The sequence below is a fragment of the Xenopus laevis genome, chromosome 6S, assembly GCF_017654675.1.
Source record: "Xenopus laevis strain J_2021 chromosome 6S, Xenopus_laevis_v10.1, whole genome shotgun sequence".
NCBI classification, from domain to species: Eukaryota; Metazoa; Chordata; class Amphibia; order Anura; family Pipidae; genus Xenopus; species Xenopus laevis.
The window spans coordinates 3,856,273-3,876,909 of record NC_054382.1 but is presented as its reverse complement, the minus strand read 5'-3'; the positions used below and the strand labels follow the sequence as shown (position 1 = coordinate 3,876,909).

Sequence of the window (20,637 nt, the reverse complement as noted above, 5' to 3'; positions counted from 1 at the left end):
CTAATTGACAGCCGTGCCCTGACGGAAGATGGAGGACGAATTGGAGGAGCTGGAAGACTTAGTGCACGTGACGGTCGGGGATCTGCCCAGCCGTGGTTATGGGGTGATGGAGGAGATCCGGCGGCAGGGCAAGCTGTGTGATGTCACTCTCAGGGTAATTCCCCATATTGACTGTTACCCCTCCCCCTCCCATTGGTTGGACACATCCCCTCCTCAGTCACTGACCCTCTGTATCACCAGCAGCTCTACAGCCCCATTACAACTTTATTATTATTATTATTAGAACTTTATTATTATTAGAACTTTATTATTAGAGCTTTGCCTATAGCCTGCCAATGCCCCTCATATGCCCAAGCCTGACTGTGCCCCCAAACGTCCCCCTGAACATCCCCAATTGTGCCCCCAAACGTCCCCCTGAACATCCCCCAATTGTGCCCCCAAACGTCCCCCCAATTGTGCCCCGAAGGTCCCCCGACTGTGCCCCCGAACGTCCCCCTATTGTGGCCCTGAACGTCCCCCTACTGTGCCCCCAAACATCCCCTGACTGTGCCCACAACTATGCCCCGAACGTCCCCCGACTGTCCCCCGATTGTGCCCCCGAACGTCACCAGACTGTGTTCCTGATTGTGCGCCCGAACGTCCCCCAATTGTGCCCCCAAACGTCCCCGACTGTGCCCCCGAAGGTCCCCCGACTGTGCCCCCGAAGGTCCCCCGACTGTGCCCCCGAAGGTCCCCCGACTGTGCCCCCGAAGGTCCCCCGACTGTACCCCCGAATGTGCCCCCGAACGTCCCCCGATTGTGGCCCCGAACATCCCGCGATTGTGGCCCCGAACGTCCCCCGATTGTGGCCCCGAACGTCCCCCGATTGTGCCCCCGAACGTCCCCCTGCTGTGCCCCCAAACATCCCCCGCCTGTGCCCCCGAACGCCCCCCGACTGTGCCCTGTAATATGCTCAGACCCGGCAGTGCCCCTGTACCCTCCCTGCACCCCATGTATAGCAAGCTGAGGTTATTTATGGCAGCAGACTGGAATACTCCCTAGACTCTGGCAGTGCATGCTGGGACTTGCAGTTTTTTTCCAAATTCAGTTGAGACCCTTTGTGTGTTGCTAGAATTCTTGGTCTGTATTGTAATATCTGTGTCTATATCATTAGTTACACTGGTGTGTCTGCTGCTGTTACTGAGAAATGCTTGTATTATAGTAATTATAGTAATTATAGTGATTATACTGAGTGTGAACAGGAGGTGCATCTGAGCTGATGTTGTGATGCCAAATTGTTCTTGTTCTGCACCAGTTCAGTGTCCCTGTCATTGTGTCCTGATTATACAGACTGTGCAGCTGATTTATACATTTACATGTGGAGCACAGACTGATACAATTATACGACTCTCAGTGCAATATATACAGTATATATATATATATAGTGAATAAAGTACCCCCTCTTGTAAAATATAAGGATATTATTAGTTACCGAGGAGTTTCATGACCATATAAAAGTACGAGGCCGAGTGTTTTTATACAGGTCATGGAACTCCGATGTAACTTCTAATATCCTCATATTTTACAACTGGGGGTACTTTATTTATTATAATACACAAATTTTAGTGAGTCATGTGACAGTAATTACATCACTACTCACCGTTTATAACTGATGACATCACTACTCACCGTTTATAAGGATATAATTTACAGGATATTCATGGCTGTGTGTGTGATACATGTGCAAGTGTACAGCAGCTCTGATACATTAATACAACTCTCGTGTGTGTGTGTATATATAGATACTGTATATAGATTGTACATGTGCAAGTGTATAGCAGCTGTTCTAAGCAGGGGTCTGTATAAACCTGCAACTGAGTAAACACATGGGCCTGGAGTGGAGGGAAGAGACAAGAGGGGGTTAATATATGGCAAGTACCATTATTATTAACTGGTAAGGGGGTCCCAGACTCACTTTTGAACTCAGTCCAATGGAGCCAAGCCAACGTATGGTCCTGGAGATTCCCTCCTCCCGTTTGTCAGACTCACTATTGGGCGGGTATGATTGGCATATGTTTGTATTTAATGCCCATCTGTGCAATGCCAACATCAGCGTTGTTGCTAGGGTAAGTGAAACCTTAGCAACCATATGACTGTGCAATGCTCAGTCGCTCCTAAAGGTCAAACAAACACAAAAAATGTGTTAATGTGGGGGAGGAACTGTAGCAAGTGACTCCCCAGCTGCTGTTCTGTAGTCGCTCCTGCAGTGCTTCTCCCTCTGTGGATTCATTAGGGAGGGGAGATTAATGATGGGCAGATGGGGACTTACAAGCAATTGACTCGGAGAAATGCTGACTGGGCAGATCCCATTCAATTCCTGACTAATCCCAGGGTGTTGGCACCAGATCCTCAGTGTTCATAATGTATGTTACATTAGGCATCACTGAGTGATTGGGTTATTGACATACAGCTTCCCGTAGCCAGCCCTATGCCGTTAGTAGCCCCCCACGAGGATGGTTTATCTGGCACTGCCCTAATTGAATGAACACATGCCACTTTGTTACCCTGGGGCATAGGGATCTTGTCTCTCAGTATTGGCACAGAACATACAGGAGAGATCGGGCCACAGCGCTGGAGCCCAGAATGGACGTGATGATGATGATGATGATGATGATGATAGGGAGGCAGCGTGTCTCCTGTATTGTTTTAGAGATTTGCAGCAGGCCCAGGCTCCAGCTCTCTAAGCAGATTACTCGTTAATGCTGCTTGATTAATTGGCACACTCCCTGCATCAGCTCCACTGATTATTAAAAGGGCTGTTCACCTTTAAATTCACCTCTGCAGTTTGTAATTTCAGCTATCTGGTTGCTAGGGTCCAAATTCCCCTAGCAACCATGCATTGATCTGAATAAGAGACTGGAATATGAATAGGAGAGGCCTGACTAGAAAGAGGAGTTAATTAAAAGCAGCAATAACAATAAATGTGTAGCCTTACAGAGCATTTGTTTTTAAGATGGGGTCAGTGACCCCCATTTGAAACTGGAAAGAAAAAGAAGGCCAATAAGTCAAAAACAATAAAATAAAAAAAAAAAATTAAGATCAATGAAAAACTGCTTAGAATTAGCCGTTCTATAATATACTAAAAGTTAAAGTAAAGGTCAACCACCTCTTAAGTGCCACATTGACGTAGCCACTCCTCCTCCCCACTCCCATGATTAACTCTTTCTTGCCAAGGGGCAACTACAATTGCTAGAGATCAGTAAAGTAAAATCATATGATTAACTGTGGGTATATGACTCCTTTATTCAAAGTAGGAATGCACCAAATCCAGGATTTTCAGCAGGATTTGGACGAATCCGAATCCTAATTTGAATATGCAAATTAGGGGCGGGCAGGAAAATCACGGGACTTTTTCTCACAAAACAAGGAAGTAAAAAATGTTTTACCCTTCCCACCCCTAATTTGCATATGCAAACTAGGATTCAGTTCGGTATTCGGCCGAATCTTTCGCGAAGGATTCAGGGGTTCGGGCGAATCCAAAATAGTGGATCCGGTGCACCCCTAATTCAAAGCACAGGTTGAAACTGTTGAATGTATTGGTGCACAAGAAGCATGCTAGTAGCATTGATAGTGTTGTCATGCTATCCTGTTCATTAGTCTCCTGTGAAACATTCCCTACAAATGGTATGTGGGTGACAAGCAGTGCAGAGCGTAGAGTGTCAGGCAGTAACGTTACATACGTATATAACCATCGCATTACAGGCTGTTCTTTTCTGTTTCAGGTGGGGGAGCATAAATTCAGTGCCCATCGCATTGTACTGGCAGCTTCTATCCCGTATTTCCATGCCATGTTCACCAACGACATGGTGGAGTGCAAGCAGGACGAGATAGTCATGCAGGGAATGGACGCAAGGTACTGCCCTCTACTGGCTAAACCAGCATGTGCCCCCCTGTCTGCAAGTTCCCAATTAAAGGATAAGTAAACCTTTAAAATAAGTGAATGTAAAATTAATGAGGGGGCTATTCTAAGCTCTTTTGTCATTTACATTCATTATTTATTTATTTGTAATTCCAAGATATTAAGGGATACATGTACTGTTAATATGAATGAATTGTGTTACAACAGCGCCACCTGCTGGTCAGTTTCCCACCAGTCTGACCAGCAAGTAGTCAAGGAAGTTGTCAGGAGAAAGAAAGAGGCTGATGTTCTTCTGCTTAGGAAAGATGTGAGAATGGTTTCTAATTGTCTAATCAGTACATGTATCCTTTAATATCTTGGAATTAAAAATAAATAAATCAATGTACACGGCAAAATTGCATAGCATAGCCCCCTCATCCGTTTTACATTCACTTATTTTAAAGGTGGACTTATCCTTTAAAGATGTGAATCATTAGAAGGAGGAATCATGGAGGAAAAAAAGCTCTTGCCTTAGAAACCAGCAGATGCTTGTTGGTTAAAGGATAAGTAAACCTTTAAAATAAATGAATGTAAAATTGATAAGGGGGCTATTGTAAGCACTTTTTTAATGTACATCATTGTTTTTAATTCCAAGATATTAAAGGATACATGTACTGATTAGACAATTAGATTTTCCCACCAAAATGTTCCCACCACTCTGACCAGCAAGTAGTCAAGGAAGTTGTCAGGAGAAAGAAAGAGGCTGATGTTCTTCTGCTTAGGAATAAAATTAGAAACCTTTCTCAAATATTTCCTAAGCAGAAGAACATCAGCCTCTTTCTTTCTCCTGACAACTTCCTTGACTACTTGCTGGTCAGACTGGTGGGAAACTGACCAGCAGGTGGCGCTGTTGTAACAAAATTCATTCATATTAACAGCACATGTATCCCTTAGGATACTGTCATGGGAAAAAATGTTTTTTTTCAAAATGAATCAGTTAATAGTGCTGCTCCAGCAGAATTCTGCACTGAAATCCATTTCTCAAAAGAGCAAACAGATTTTTTTATATTCAATTTTGAAATCAGACATGGGGCTAGACATTTCGTCAATTTCCCAGCTGCCCCCAGTCATGTGACTTGTGCTCTGATAAACTTCAGTCACTCTTTACTGCTGTACTGCAAGTTGGAGTGATATCACCCCCTCCCCTTTTCCCCCCAGCAGCCAAACAAAAGAACAATGGGAAGGTAACCAGATAGCAGCTCCCTAACACAAGATAACAGCTGCCTGGTAGATCTAACAACAACACTCAATAGGAAAAACCAGGTCCCACTGAGACACATTCAGTTACATTGAGAAGGAAAAACAGCAGCCTGCCAGAAAGCATTTCTCTCCTAACGTGCAGGCACAAGTCACATGACCAGGGGCAGCTGGGAAATTGACAATATGTCTAGCCCCATGTCAGATTTCAAAATTGAATATAAAAAAAATCTGTTTGCTCTTTTGAGAAATGGATTTCAGTGCAGAATTCTGCTGGAGCAGCACTGTTAACTGATTCATTCATTCATAGCCAGTTTTCTGCATTGAGCAGCTCCTGTGGTTTTAATTCAATATTTTTCTACCCACCCAGTGCCCTGGAAGCTCTGATTAACTTTGCTTATAACGGGCACCTCGCCATCGATCAGCAGAACGTTCAGTCTTTACTGATGGGCGCCAGCTTCCTGCAGCTACAGAACATCAAGGACTCCTGCTGCTCGTTCCTAAAAGAGAGGTAAGGCCCAGGGTTGGAGAGTGCCCTCTTTGGGTTGTATATTTATGATGTATATAGATATTGCATTGTTTTTTACATTGGGTTTTTGTATTTGTATGTATATATATTATTTTTATAGAAGATTGTATCTCTTTAAGAGACAGTAAGGGGCATATTTATCAAAGGTCGAATTGAAAACTAAAATTTTGAATTCGAATGTTAAGGCCAAAACACTCAAATTCGACTGGGGAATTGTTCAAATTCAATTCGAGTTTTTTTAAAAAATTTGAGTTTGATTTTCGAGATTTATAATACACTGGCCCGTTAAGAACTCAAATTCGACTATTCGCCACCTTAACCTGCCGAATTGCTGTTTTAGTCAATGGGAGATGTCCTGGGATTTATTTGCAGCCTTCCATGACATTCAAGTTATCTTTTCAGAGAAAAAACTTCAATCGAGTTTTTAAAACTCAAATTGATTTGAATTCGATTTGAGTTTTCAGGTCGATCCTATTCGCCCGAGCTCAGAAAACTAGAGTTTTTATAATAAATTTTGATTGGTCGAATTTGAGTTTGAGTAATAACTCGCATGAATTCGAAATTCAACCTTTGAGAAATGTGCTTCCCCGAGAGCATGTCTCTTTAAGAGATATTCCCCTTTTTCAATGTGTTTTGTATCTTGTTTTCTATTGGTCATGTTTCCTATAACTGCCTAGAAATAGCCCATGACGAAGTGCCTTGGAGGGCCAATTGAGATTTTTTTTAATGAATCGACAATAAATATTACAACTTTGATTTTGGCGGCCCTTGTGGAATATTGAGTGCCTGATACCCGCTTTATTTGTATGGTGAGGGGTGACACTGACCCAGGGTTGGCCGTTAAAACACAAGTCCTAAGGTTTGGGATGTTTGTAGCTTTATGCCAATTCTTAAATGTCTTCATCAGTATTGTGTTTTATTTCTTCCATTTAGGCTGCACCCAAAAAACTGCTTAGGGGTCCGCCAGTTTGCAGAGACCATGATGTGTGCGGTGCTGTACGACGCTTCCAACCGCTTCCTCCACGAGCACTTTGTGGAGGTCTCCATGTCTGAGGAGTTCCTGGCGTTGGCTTTTGAGGAGGTGCTGGAGCTGGTCTCCAGGGATGAGCTGAATGTGAAAGCTGAGGAGCAGGTAGAACGTCACCTTCCTGACCTCTCTGCAGCCATCTTGGCTGACTTTTTCTTTTTCTTGACACAACAAAGGTTCAAGAGTAAAATAACATCATGTGAATTACATGTATTCACACCGCGTGTCATCTATACGTCATTGTAGTCTGGATACATCCTTAAGGCCCCCATAGACAGGCTGATAAAAGCTTCAGACGCACCAAAGTCAGCAGCTTATCAACCCGTGTGTAGAGCCTAGAGTCCTGCAGCGGGTCTGGTACCCGCGGGTTGTGGGTAGAAGTTTGGGTTGCGGGTATAGACGCAGATCGGCGGTTCTGTGGGGTCGGGCCGCGGGTCTTTTCAATAGCGATTTTTACTCCTTTTTTCTGATAACGCCTACTACCGATGATGTCACTTCCTGTTAACAATGACAGCACTTCCTGTTTTACTCCTTTCCCCCCTGATCACGCCTACTTCCGATGATGTTGCTTCCGGTTTACAATGACTGCACTTCCTGATTCTTGATGGTCAGCGGGTCTCAGGTCCGGGTTGAGGATAAGGTACTAGCAGGTCGGGTAGCGGGTCCAAGCGGGTAAGAATGCAGGTTGCGGATTGCAGGTTGCGGGTATGGGTCGGGTACAGGTTCCAAAAAATGGACCCGCTCAGAGCCCCCGACGGGCTTTCCCGATCGATATCTGGCCAAAAGTTGGTCGGATGCCGATCGGGCAGGTTAGAAAATCCTGTTGGATTGTGGCCACATCTTTTCATTGATGCGGTCCCGCGATCCGACCGCCGTTTGGCCTCCGATCCTCCCTAGGGCCCACGATCGGATCAGCCCAATATCACCCACTTCAATGTGGGCAAATCGGGAAGAGATCGGCTTGTTTGGTGACATCACCAAACGAGTGGATCTCTACGTCTATGGCCACCTTTAGTTGGCTTGTTCTATCTTTCATCGGCTGTATAACGAGGGGGTAAATGGTGAAGGGGATAACTGTTGAAGGGGGATGAAGGAGGTTTTGGGGGATGAAGGAGGTTGGGGGGTAAGAGGTGAGAGGGAAAAGGGGGAGGGGATAGGGGAAGGTGAGAGTTGGGAGAAAGGAAAGAAGTTGGAAGAGTAGTTTTTCAGCTTTTTACATACTCCAATATAGAAGCTCAGTTCCTCATGATTTCTGCATAAATACCTTCTGTAACCTTATGATACGGTGTTACTTTTTCACTATCACTGTCCCCTCTCATGTCCTTTCATTCCCGCTGTGTCAGGTGTTTGAGGCAGCTCTGGCCTGGGTGCGGTATGACCGGGAGAAGAGAGAAGTTTTCGTACCTGAGCTACTGTCCAAAATCCGCCTGCCCCTCTGCCGACCGCAGTTCCTGACGGATAGAGTTCAGCAAGATGACTTGATTCGCTGCTGTCATAAATGCCGGTAAGACGTCTGGCAACTGAAAGTCATTCTGATTGGGCACTTTGTTTTGTCTCCCATACATAGGGGTTGCTACCTGGCCAGTAAAAATTATGGCTGATCCCAATGTTATTAATAGGGAAAAAAGATAAAGATATAGGAAGGTCAGTGATCCCAATGTTATTAATAGGGAATAAAGATAAAGATATAGGAAGGTCAGTGATCCCAATGTTATTAATAGGGAATAAAGATAAATATATAGGAAGGTCAGTGATCCCAATGTTATTAATAGGGAATAAAGATAAATATATAGGAAGGTCAGTGATCCCAATGTTATTAATAGGGAATAAAGATAAATATATAGGAAGGCCAGTGATCCCAATGTTATTAATAGGGAATAAAGATAAATATATAGGAAGGTCAGTGATCCCAATGTTATTAATAGGGAATAAAGATAAATAAATAGGAAGGTCAGTGATCCCAATGTTATTAATAGGGAATAAAGATAAATATATAGGAAGGTCAGTGATCCCAATGTTATTAATAGGGAATAAAGATCAATATATAGGAAGGCCAGTGATCCCAATGTTATTAATAGGGAATAAAGATAAATATATAGGAAGGTCAGTGATCCCAATGTTATTAATAGGGAATAAAGATAAATATATAGGAAGGTCAGTGATCCCAATGTTATTAATAGGGAATAAAGATAAATATATAGGAAGGTCAGTGATCCCAATGTTATTAATAGGGAATAAAGATAAATATATAGGAAGGTCAGTGATCCCAATGTTATTAATAGGGAATAAAGATAAATATATAGGAAGGTCAGTGATCCCAATGTTATTAATAGGGAATAAAGATAAATATATAGGAAGGTCAGTGATCCCAATGTTATTAATAGGGAATAAAGATAAATATATAGGAAGGTCAGTGATCCCAATGTTATTAATAGGGAATAAAGATAAATATATAGGAAGGTCAGTGATCCCAATGTTATTAATAGGGAATAAAGATAAATATATAGGAAGGTCAGTGATCCCAATGTTATTAATAGGGAATAAAGATAAATATATAGGAAGGCTGGTATTTTTTTCCATAAAAGGTGGCAACTCTACCCATACACAGCATGTAGTAACACATCAGTTAATAGATTTCAGTGCAGAATTCTGCTGGAGCAGCTCTGTTTTTCAAAAGACCAAACAGATTTTTTTATATTGAATTTTGAAATCTGACATGGGGCTAGACATATTGTCAGTTTCCCAGCTGCCCCCAGTCATGTGACTTGTGCTCTGATAAACTTCAATCACTCTTTACTGCTGTACTGCAAGTTGGAGTGATATCACCCCCCTCCCTTTCCCTCCCCAGCAGCCAAACAACAGAACAATGGGAAGGTAACCAGATAGCAGCTCCCTAACACAAGATAACAGCTGCCTGGTAGATCTAAGAACAGCACTCAATAGTAAAATCCAGGTCCCAATGAGACACATTCAGTTACATTGAGTAGAAGAAACAACAGCCTGCCAGAAAGCAGTTCCATCCTAAAGTGCTGGCTCTTTCTGAAATCACATGACCAGGCAAAATGAGCTGAGATGCACCTACACACCAATATTACAACTAAATACACTTGTTGGTTCAGGAATGACATTTTATATTGTACAGTGAATTATTTGCAGTGAAAACAGTGTCATTTAGAAATAAAAACTTAAAAATCATGAAATTTTTCAGTGGAAAATCCACTTTTCAGGAATCTTCCTTCATTGGCATGGATAGACATTTTTAGTCTGGTTTTAACTCTCCTGTATAATCTCTTACTGCAAACAGCAATTATGTTATAATTAAGCACAGACCATCACCTAACGATGCATTTGTTTTGCAGGGATCTAGTGGATGAAGCAAAGGATTATCACCTGATGCCTGAGCGACGCCCCCACCTCCTTGCATTTAAAACCCGCCCGCGCTGCTGCACCTCTATTGCCGGGCTCATCTATGCAGTGGGGGGGCTGAATTCAGCAGGTACCTTGAATTCTTGCTTATTCAGTTATGGGATGTGTTTTCTGTGCTTGGACTCGTGATCATGAGAATACTAACTTGGTGGCAATGTTGTGGTTCCTGGCAGGGAAGGGGTGTGGGCTCAGGAATGCTAAATATAGAGATTTATTACAGACCTGCTTTCTATCAAGGAGTTGCAAAATTCCTTTGCAAGGTTAAAGGATAAGTATTCCAAGGCCCTGATTAAAATCATAGACCTTCAGTCTGGCCCCAACTCTGTCCTCACTTCCCAAACCACAAAAAATTCAAGGCAACATGGAGTTCTTCCTCTGTGTTGGTTTACTTGTCTCTCTCTCTCTCGTAACTTCTGCCTTTTTCTGTACAGATATCCCTGTGTGTCAAGTAATTCAACTGTTCTAAGTATTGGGAATCCAATATAAATCGATATTTTATAAATACATACCCAGAAAACCCCCTTTCCAAAGAATAACCTCAGTTAAATGTAAATAATGAGATGATATACAAATTAATAACATATATATTTAATTGCAGCGAGTACAAAGGCAACATGTCAAATGTTAAAGGAAAACTATACCCCTCTAACTATGTAGGTCTCTATAAAAAGATATTGCATAAAACAGCTCATGTATAAAACTCTGCTTCATGTAAATAAAGTATTTTCATAATAATATACTTTTCTAGTAGTATGTGCCATTGGGTAATCATAAATAGAAAATTGCCATTTTAAAAAAATAAGGGCCGCCCCCTGGGATCATATGATTCACGGTGCACACAAACATACCAACAAACCAAACTTGTTAGGTCACATGAGCCAATTAACAGTATTTTTAAATCTTAACCCCTCTCCTGAGCTCAGAGTAACCATTACAGTGCTCAATCCAAGCAGGACTTGTCATCATAGTAAAGTCTGCCTGTGTTCGCCTGCATTTTTCAATTGCATGAACTTTACATCTCACATGTGCTGTTTGTAGATATAAATGCGCTGATAATGTGTCTGAGGGAAAATGGCCCCCTGGTGAAAGCTGCTATTTGTTTTAGGGAAATGTAATGATGCTGGAAAACGGAGGGGGTATAAGCAGAACAGATAATGCCAATATTATATGCGTGGTAGGAAAATGTAGGCTTAACATGTCCTTTAAGCGGGAGGGGCTATCCGCACATGCGCAATGCAACTGGAAAGACGTACCACGGAAAAAATGGCCGCCGGATAATGTAATGAATTAAGAGAGAAACAAAGCAGCGGTGCAGGGCGCAGGAGGCGAATTTGAAAGCGAAATTAATGCGGTTCAGGTTGGGATAAGGTGATCTATGCAGACATTCCCAAAGCTAAAAAAAAGCTTGAGATGTCCTTTAAAAACTCCAGCAACTGGTCTACTCAAATCCCGAAAGGTTACAAGAGTGTTGTTAAAGGATAAGTAAACCTTTAAAATAAGTGAATGTAAAATTGATGAGGGGGCTATTCTAAGCACTTTTGTAATGTACATTCATTATTTATTTATTTTTAATTCCAAGATATTTGTTACAACAGCGCCACCTGCTGGTCAGTTTCCCACCAGTCTGACCAGCAAGTAGTCAAGGAAGTTGTCAGGAGAAAGAAAGAGGCTGATGTTCTTCTGCTTAGCAAAGGTGTGAGAAAGGTTTCTAATTGTCTAATCAGTACATGTATCCTTTAATATCTTGGAATTAAAAATACATAAATCAATGTACATTGCAAAATTGCATAGAATAGCCCCCTCGTCCGTTTTACATTCACTTATTTTAAAAGTGGACATATCCTTTAAAGATGTGAATCCTTAGAAGGAGGAATCATGGAGGAAAAAAGCTCCTGCCTTAGAAACCAGCAGATGCTTGTTGGTTAAAGGATAAGGGGGCTATTGTAAGCACTTTTGTAATGTACATCATTGTTTTTAATTCCAAGATATTAAAGGATACAACGATACAAAATTTTCCCACCAGTCTGACCAGCAAGTAGTCAAGGAAGTTGTCAGGAGAAAGAAAGAGACTGATGTTCTTCTGCTTAGGAAAGATGTGAGAAAGGTTTCTAATTGTTTTCCTAAGCAGAAGAACATCAGCCTCTTTCTTTCTCCTGACAACTTCCTTGACTACTTGCTGGTCAGACTGGTGGGAAACTGACCAGCAGGTGGCGCTGTTGTAACACAATTCATTCATATTAACAGTACATGTATCCCTTAATATCTTGGAATAAAAAATAAATAAATAATGAATGTACATTACAAAGGTGCTTAGAATAGCTCCCTCATCAATTTTACATTCACTTATTTTAAAGGTTTACTTATCCTTTAATAGAAGAGCAGGTGCAACACAATGGGATATGTACCCCTCACCCCCCAACTGTTTTTGAAATGGATTGCTGGTATCACATTCAAAATGAGCAGATATTTTTCATATAACAATTAAATTTAGTTTCAGCATTTAATGTGTTGTCTACAAGCATTTCCTGAAGACGGCCCGAGTGGAAGGGCTGAAACGTTGAATAAATCACTTTTTTAATCATGGAAGAGTGAGGTTTAATTTTGATATATATATATATATATATATATATATATATATGTAATTACAAATCACTGCAAGAAACATTGCTGGTAGATAAATATAACAGAAACCAGAAGAATTATATAAAAAAAGCAGTAAAAGATGTGCAATTGTCATCTGGGGCATGCTGGCAGTTGTAACCAGGCTGTTTGTTTCTGCCATTCTTGTTCCAACCATTTCATGTTTTAAGACGAGCAGCAAATTTTTACGCAGGCGACTCCTTGAATGTGGTGGAAGTCTTCGACCCCATCGCCAACCGCTGGGAGAAATGTCAGCCAATGACGACTGCTCGGAGCCGCGTGGGTGTGGCTGTTGTGAATGGACTCCTCTACGCCATTGGTGGATACGACGGCCAGTCAAGGCTGAGCACTGTGGAGGTTTATAACCCTGAAACTGACACTTGGACCAAAGTTGGAAGCATGAACAGCAAGAGAAGGTAAGTCTCTCCTCTATATACTATATATAGCTTCCTATACCTGTCCGGCTCCCTCCTGTGCCCTACTGCCCGTTCAGTGCTCACCCGTCTCTCTCGTTGCTTTTCAGCGCTATGGGCACTGTGGTGTTGGATGGTCAGATTTACGTGTGCGGAGGATATGATGGCAACTGCTCTCTGAACTCCGTGGAGGCTTATTCTCCTGAAACTGACAAGTAAGATACTAATTCTACAATCCATGCGATGCAAATGAGCCCCAGAGCTTCAAAGGGATTCTGTCATGATTTTTATTGTGTAGTTTTCATTTCTAAATGACACTGTTTACAATGCAAATAATTCTCTCTACAATATAAAATGTCATTCCTGAACCAGCAAGTGTATTTTTTGTAATTTATAATATTAGTGTCATCTCAGGTCATTTTGCCTGGTCATGTGATTTCAGAAAGAGCCAGCACTTTAGGATGGAACAGCTTTCTGGCAGGCTGTTGTTTCTCCTACTCAATGTAACTGAATGTGTCTCAGTGGGACCTGGATTTTACTATTGAGTGCTGTTCTTAGATCTACCAGGCAGCTGTTATCTTGTGTTAGGGAGCTGTTATCTGGTTACCTTCCCATTGTTCTGTTGTTAGGCTGCTGGGGGGAAAGGGAGGGGTGTGATATCACTCCAGCTTGCAGTACAGCAGTAAAGAGTGACTGAAGTTGATCAGAGTACAAGTCACATGACTGGTAGCAGCTGGGAAACTGACAATATGTCTTGCCCCATGTCAGATTTCAAAATTAAATATAAAAAAATCTGTTTGCTCTTTTGAGAAACGGATTTCAGTGCAGAATTCTGCTGGAGCAGCACTATTAAGTGATGTGTTTTGAAAAAAACATGTTTTCCCATGACAGTATCCCTTTAAGAAAAAGCTTAAAGGGATAGTGGCCGTACGTATTCTTTACACTGCAATAGAAGTCCAGATGCGGTTGATGAGAAACTTCTAAGCCAACTGTTAGAAGGTGGTGGGAGTTGATGTTCAGCAGCAGGTGTGACTCACGGGCATTGGTGCAAATGTTTCTCCCCCCAGATGGACGGTAGTGACGCCAATGAGCTCCAATCGCAGTGCAGCTGGAGTAACGGTATTTGAAGGTCGAATATATGTTTCTGGAGGACACGATGGGCTGCAGATCTTTAATACGGTAGGTGACTAACACAGGGGCCACATACCGGACTTGCCTCGCTTTACTGCTCTGTCTCACTCCGGCAGCTCCCCAAACATTGTAGCATCACAGGGGCTCACAAGGCTAATTTGCACCTTGGCAGTAACCCATAGAAACCAGTCAGTGTTTTTCTTTGTTTAGGCAGCAGTAGTAGGAGAGTAAAATGAACAATTTGATTGGTTGCCATAGGTAACTGCTCAGTTCAAATATTCTTAGGCCCCAGTTGTTCGTTCAGCCTCTGACGGGGCCAGATGTACCTGTATTGCCCCCTAGTCATCCCAACTGCCTCCCGACTGACCTCCTACTCTGTAACACCAAGTGCCAAGGTGCTTTCAGGTGTGGAGCAGGGAACATACCAAGACATGGCAAGGGGGGTGGCCCAAGTTGGCCATTGAAAGGAATAAACCACAAACGCAGTGGCGCAGGGCCCCACTGCAAAAAAATCTTCAGAAGGGCTCGGTGCACTCCAATCCCCATCCTCCCGCCTCTGCCCCGCCCATGCCCCACCCTGCCTCTGCCCACTCCCCACCCGACTCCGCCCACTCCCACCCAACTTGCGGCCCAGGTAAGGGAGCGGCTGGGGACGAGGGGGGTTTTTATAAACTATAGAGAAAGCAGATACCACAGCCCGTGCCCCCCTGCAAAAAAAATCTTCAGATTTGCTTCCAGGGTAAGAGAGCGGCTGGGGGGAGGGGGTTTTAGCTATATAGGAATCAGACCCCACAGTTTGTGCCCCCCTGTTTCCCGGACCCCCCTGCTTCCTCTATAATTACCCCACTACACACACGGGGGGTGCATAATTCTTTTGACACTGTTCCTACTGTTCCTTTAACCCATTCTGTTCTGAATTCCTTCTCTTGGAGCCATTTCCTGTATTATGAGAGTAATGACCCAGAGATTTGTCTCTTTCGCTTTCCTTGCCCCCCAGGTGGAATATTACAACCCCCACACAGTGACGTGGCACCCAGTATCGAGTATGTTGAACAAGCGCTGTCGTCATGGCGCCGCCTCCCTGGGCAGTAAAATGTACATCTGTGGCGGATACGAGGGTTCGGCGTTCCTGAGCGTGGCAGAAGTTTACAACTCCATGGCGGATCAGTGGTACCTCATCACTAACATGAGCACCCGGAGGAGTCGCGTTTCACTTGTAGCCAACTGTGGGCGTCTCTATGCCGTGGGAGGCTACGACGGCCAGTCCAACTTGAACTCAGTGGAAATGTACGACCCCGAGACCAACCGCTGGACTTTCATGGCCCCCATGGTGTGTCACGAAGGAGGGGTGGGGGTGGGCTGTATACCGCTGCTCCCCATATAGCGGCAGGGGGGCTCCTAAGGACGCCAGAAGTCTGAGTGTGAGGGTATAGAGCCTATCCATTAGTTTTATAAATGTGAAAAACCAACAATATAAGGTACATCTTCAGGTGCTCAAGTCTCTGCTACTTCCCCTTTAATAACCCCCCCCAGACAATCTGCCCTTCCCCCGGGGTAAGAATGTATTTATTATTAGGGGATTCTTCTATGATATGAACCAATAGAATTCCACACACCCAGGGGGCTGAGCGGCACATGATTTATGGTGGCCAATTCCAAAGCTCTTGTATCAACAACCAACAACCAACAATGGCTAATGCACCAAAATGTGTGTCCCTGGCATAAACTGCCACAATAACCTGGCACAGAGCTGACAATTCAATTCCACTGTGTTTCCCTCCTGCTGTGAACCAAGTGCCATGGATCCCTTGGAACTGAAATTCAGGGCTATTTATTTATATATATATATATATATATATATATATATATATATATATATATATATATATATATATATATATATATATATATATATATATATATATATATATATATATATATATATATATATATATATATATATATATATATATATATATATATATATATATATATATATATTCATAAAGTACCTGCACTCCTTCCTGGTTGTCGAGGGTGGGTGCTTGGTCAATCGTAGTATATAAAGTTCAAAGTGGACCAGCACACCAAATTTTCAATCAAAAAAAGGTTTATTGGAATAAACCTTTTTTTGATTGAAAATTTGGTGTGCTGGTCCACTTTGAACTTTATATATATATATATATATATATATATATATAGTCACTGGCTGGAACACTGCTGATCTGGCTGATAGTTCTGGATTGGCCTGGGTTTTGTATGGGAGGAGGACTAGGTATCATGTTGGGTTCTAGAAGTAAGTCATGTGGCCTGAAGGGCAGTTGTACTAGATCAATGGGAAGGTGGATAGTCTATGTTCTAGACTGTTTACATTTTGTTGGTTGTTCTGGATCAATGGGAAGGTGGGTAGTATGTGTTCTAGACTGTTGAAATTCTGTCCTTTGTTCTAGATCACGGGGTCTCTTCCGACGTCCTATCCTGTTCCTGTGCATGGAATGAGCCCAGTGTGGCCTGGCACAGGGAGGAAGCTGGATAAGATACAGGAAGTTGATGCAGGATTGTAGTGCAGTTGGGGGTGAATATAACGTACACCCAGGATCTCTATTCTAGGCATTTGTGTCAATGGAGCTGTAGCCAGGCCAGAGAACCAGCTGTAAACTCACTGCCACCCCCTTGGCAACTGCAGCTCCTTCTCTCTGACTAGTGGCTGCCAACTAACTCTGGTATTAATCCAGCTGATGAGGAGGCTATTCTAAGAAATTGTGTAATGTACATTCATTATTTATTTATATTTAATTCCAAGATATTACGGGATACATGTGCTGTTAATATGAATGAATTGTGTTACAACAGCGCCACCTGCTGATCAGTTTCCCACCAGTCTGACCAGCAAGTAGTCAAGGAAGTTGTCAGGAGGAAGAAAGAGGCTGATGTTCTTCTGCTTAGGAAAGATGTGAGAAAGGTTTCTAATTTTATTCCTAAGCAGAGGAACATCAGCCACTTTCTTTCTCCTGACAACTTCCTTGACTACTTGGTGGTCAGACTGGTGGGAAACTTACCAGCAGGTGGCGCTGTTGTAACAAAATTCATTCATATTAACAGTACATGTATCCCTTAATATCTTGGAATTAAAAATAAATAAATAATGAATGTAAATTGCACAAGTTCTTAGAATAGCATCTAAGCACTATATTTAATGTATTAAAGGGCCCCCAGTTTGGGCAAGAGCTGAGAGGCGGGCACTATAGACCTGACTATTGTTGCCTTCACTGATTCAATTCTGTATCATGTGACATTCCCGTAGAATGATGGGAAATTGGGGTTGAGATTTCCTTATATAGAGGGACATTAGACCTTTACCGATTCAGTTAGATCATGTGACATAAGTGGAATGATGGGTAAGTGGGTGGGACTTGTAACAAGCTCTGCTTATGTTGTTACTGCATTCGCCCCGGTTTCATGGAAATGCCCCTGACCAATCAGCAGGCAGGTCTTCAGTGCAGTACAGAGAGAATAAAGAAAGCAGACGTGTGATTGGTTTCAGTTCTTTGTAACTGAGCCCGGCATCTCCCCCAGTCTCTACTGTCCCAGCTGCAGTTATAGAAACTGATTGCAAGCTCTGACGCTAGGGAAGGACATGTTCTTCATAAATACAGTAGAACCTGATGCTATAAAGAATATTTATGTGTATATATTATTATTGTTATGAACAAAGTGACGTGGATCCTGATTGGACAGTCCTTTTTGTTCCTGGTGTCAGTATTTAAGCCAAAGGGGTAAGGGCTTCCCTGTTCATTTGTTTCTATACCAGGCGGCAGTCAGAGAAACTGTCATTTTTTTTTACTTCTTCAATAGTATATCAATCAAGATAATAACATTAGCCCCCACTAGATACCTCCCCTGGTTAATGGAACCCCTCCCAGCCCAAGTCTACTAGACGTAAGCTCTGAATCTGTGTGTCTCCAGCTCCGGGGCTGTTCTCTTTCCCTTGGTCAGACAGAATCCCTCCCCTTGTGTAAAGGAATCCCATCTCCCACCCACTACTTACCCAGGTACAGAGCTGTGATTCTCTACAGGGATACATTGAGTCCAGGGTTAAGTTCGGGATTCTGCCGAATCCTTGTTCCAAGCGGAACTGAATACGAATCCTAATTTGCATATGTAAATTAGGGGCAGAAGGGTTATCATGTGACTATGTGACAAAACAAGGAAGTAAAAAAAATGTTCCACTTTTTCCTTTCCTGTCCCTAATCTGCATATGAAAATTAGGATTCGGGTCGGTATTTGGCCGGATCTTTCATGAAGGATTCGGGGATTTGGCCGAATCTCAAATAGTGTATTGGGTGCATCCCTAATTCTCTGTGCCTCTTGCTCCGGGGCTGTTCTCTTTCCCTTGGTCAGACAGAATCCCTCCCCTTGCGTAAAGGAATCTCCCACCCAATACTTACCCAGGTACAGAGCTGTGATTCTTTGTGCCTCCAGCTCCTGGGCTGTTCTCTTTCCCATGGTCAGAATGAGAGGTTTCCTAGTCCAACGCTTACACTTTGTTTGTCATGGGAAAGAGCAGCCCAGGAAAAAAAATATGATGAATCAGAAGAACTACAGTTTTGTCCTTTCCCTGGAACCTTTGGGGGAGGGAATAACCTGTTGCACCCAGACAACACTGTTCAGGCAACTCATTAACAGATATTGACTACCTCATAAGCCTGAGTGTCAGTTCCATGGCCGACCTCACTCCTGGGCCCCAATCCAAGGTCCAACTATTGTTCCTTTGTGTGTTCAGCTCAATGGACGTGCAGGCACCAAGCAAATCACTGTACTTATTGGGTCTCTGTACGACTTATACCTGCCCGGGACATATGTAACAGCATTGGCTGAGGATTCTGGGAGTTGTAGTTCCTGCACAATATTCTAGATTGAGCTCGGTGCCCTTGGCTGGCAGGGGATTCTGGGATTTGTAGTGCGCCAGGATCATACAGTTCCGCTCCTGCCCCGCTCTACAGAGACACTTTTCACAGATCAAATTTTCTTTTAATGTTTTCCGTTTTTTAAGACAAATTGTTGAGGGTTTTTTTTTTTCTAAATAACATTCTTTAACTCCTTCTCTTCCTGGGGCAGCTGAGGGGTTAAATGGTGCAAGTGAATAAAGGGCGAGTGTTGTGGTGTAAATGTTGTTGTGGCGCGTGACTGCCCCCTAGTGTTTCACTCGCACTGTTACTCTATAAGTCTCTCTTGTACCTGGAGGTTCTTACTCTCTCCCTTTTTTATTGGTTACTCCATTAAAGTGATCTCAATATCTGGATCTGCTGTGGCTTTTACTCCTCTTACACTTTATACAGTTAATAAATATAAATAAATATAAAGACCAGGAAACAAACAGAAACAAGAAAGTCCCTCCTACAATAAGTTTCATGTATGAGCCCCGCCCCTATTAGATGTCATTATCTATATAATATTTCTCTCATGTCCTGTCACCTCTCTCTTCTCTTTCTCTCTGTTCTCTCCCCATTTTTTCTCCTTTTGTTCTCTTTTCCCTTTTTTTGTCCTATTCTTCCCCTTCTGTTCTTTTTTCTCTCATTCTTTTTTCTCCCGTTTTTTTTCTCTTTTCCAATTCTTCTGTTCTCTCTTTTTTCTCCCCCCTTTTTTTTCTCATTTTCTTTCCCTTCTTCTATTCTCTTTTTTTTTCTACCTTCTGTTCTCTATTCTCTCTTTCACTTTTTTCTCTCCCATTTTTCTCCTTTTCTTCCCCTTCTACTTCTGTTCTCCTTTTTTCCACCTTCTGTTCTTTTCTCTCTTTTCTTTCTGTTCTTTTCTCTTGTTGTCTCTTTCTGTCCCCTCCCCAGCGGAACACGGATATAAAAATATTATATTATTATAACAATATTATTTCTCAGCACTTTTGCAGCAGGGCAGCACCAAGTCAATTCTTTTGGCCTATGGATTGTTGGTTTATTTTTACCTTTACTCCCCATTTCCCCTGTAATCAGGATACTTTCTTGAAATGAACCTCATGAGCTCTGTATAAACAAACCCACCCACTTCCCTAACAACCTTTACAACTATTGGCTCTATTTCAGATAAGGAGGAAGGAGTTCCTTATACATTATATTTCTTCTGTCACCCATAAGGAGCTGTATAATAAGAGTTATTTAAAAATTCAAGACAAAACCCATTTTTTTTATTAAATCATCCCTAAGGTATTTATAAAGCTCAGATGTAAATCACATATTCAGTACAAAATCTGTGTATCGCTGTTCAGCGCTGGCCCGTCCACATCAAGACTCGCCACACTTCATCTTTGAAAAAGCGGCTTTATTCAGATTGCAAAAAGTGATAA

The 20,637-nt window shown here is 42.5% G+C and overlaps 1 protein-coding gene across 2 annotated transcripts; it reads left to right on the top strand.

Moving 5' to 3' along the window:
• Window positions 1–22: 22 nt before the first annotated feature.
• On the top strand, window positions 23–16,062 carry klhl18.S (kelch like family member 18 S homeolog). 2 transcript variants are annotated; one of them, XM_018268967.2, is made up of 10 exons: window positions 23–154; window positions 3,762–3,892; window positions 5,505–5,645; window positions 6,597–6,795; window positions 8,034–8,194; window positions 10,050–10,186; window positions 12,950–13,172; window positions 13,280–13,384; window positions 14,237–14,348; window positions 15,298–16,062. In XM_018268967.2, the coding sequence occupies exons 1-10, from the start codon at window positions 29–31 to the stop codon at window positions 15,682–15,684; spliced, it is 1,722 nt and encodes a 573-aa protein (XP_018124456.1). In that variant the 5' UTR covers window positions 23–28; the 3' UTR covers window positions 15,685–16,062. The 2 variants fall into 2 exon arrangements, with proteins under 2 accessions (XP_018124456.1, XP_018124455.1); XM_018268966.2 differs by having other exon boundaries at window positions 12,935–13,172.
• Window positions 16,063–20,637: the final 4,575 nt, after the last annotated feature.

What these genes read in the sequence shown, in the direction of transcription:
- klhl18.S (XM_018268966.2), top strand. Translation starts at nt 29, where the DNA reads ATGGAGGACGAATTGGAGGAGCTGGAAGACTTAGTGCACGTGACGGTC. An exon ending in TGTGTGATGTCACTCTCAGG is followed by an intron (nt 155 to 3,761) that starts GTAATTCCCCAT and finishes TTTCTGTTTCAG; the next exon opens with GTGGGGGAGCATAAATTCAG. An exon ending in TGCTCGTTCCTAAAAGAGAG is followed by an intron (nt 5,646 to 6,596) that starts GTAAGGCCCAGG and finishes TCTTCCATTTAG; the next exon opens with GCTGCACCCAAAAAACTGCT.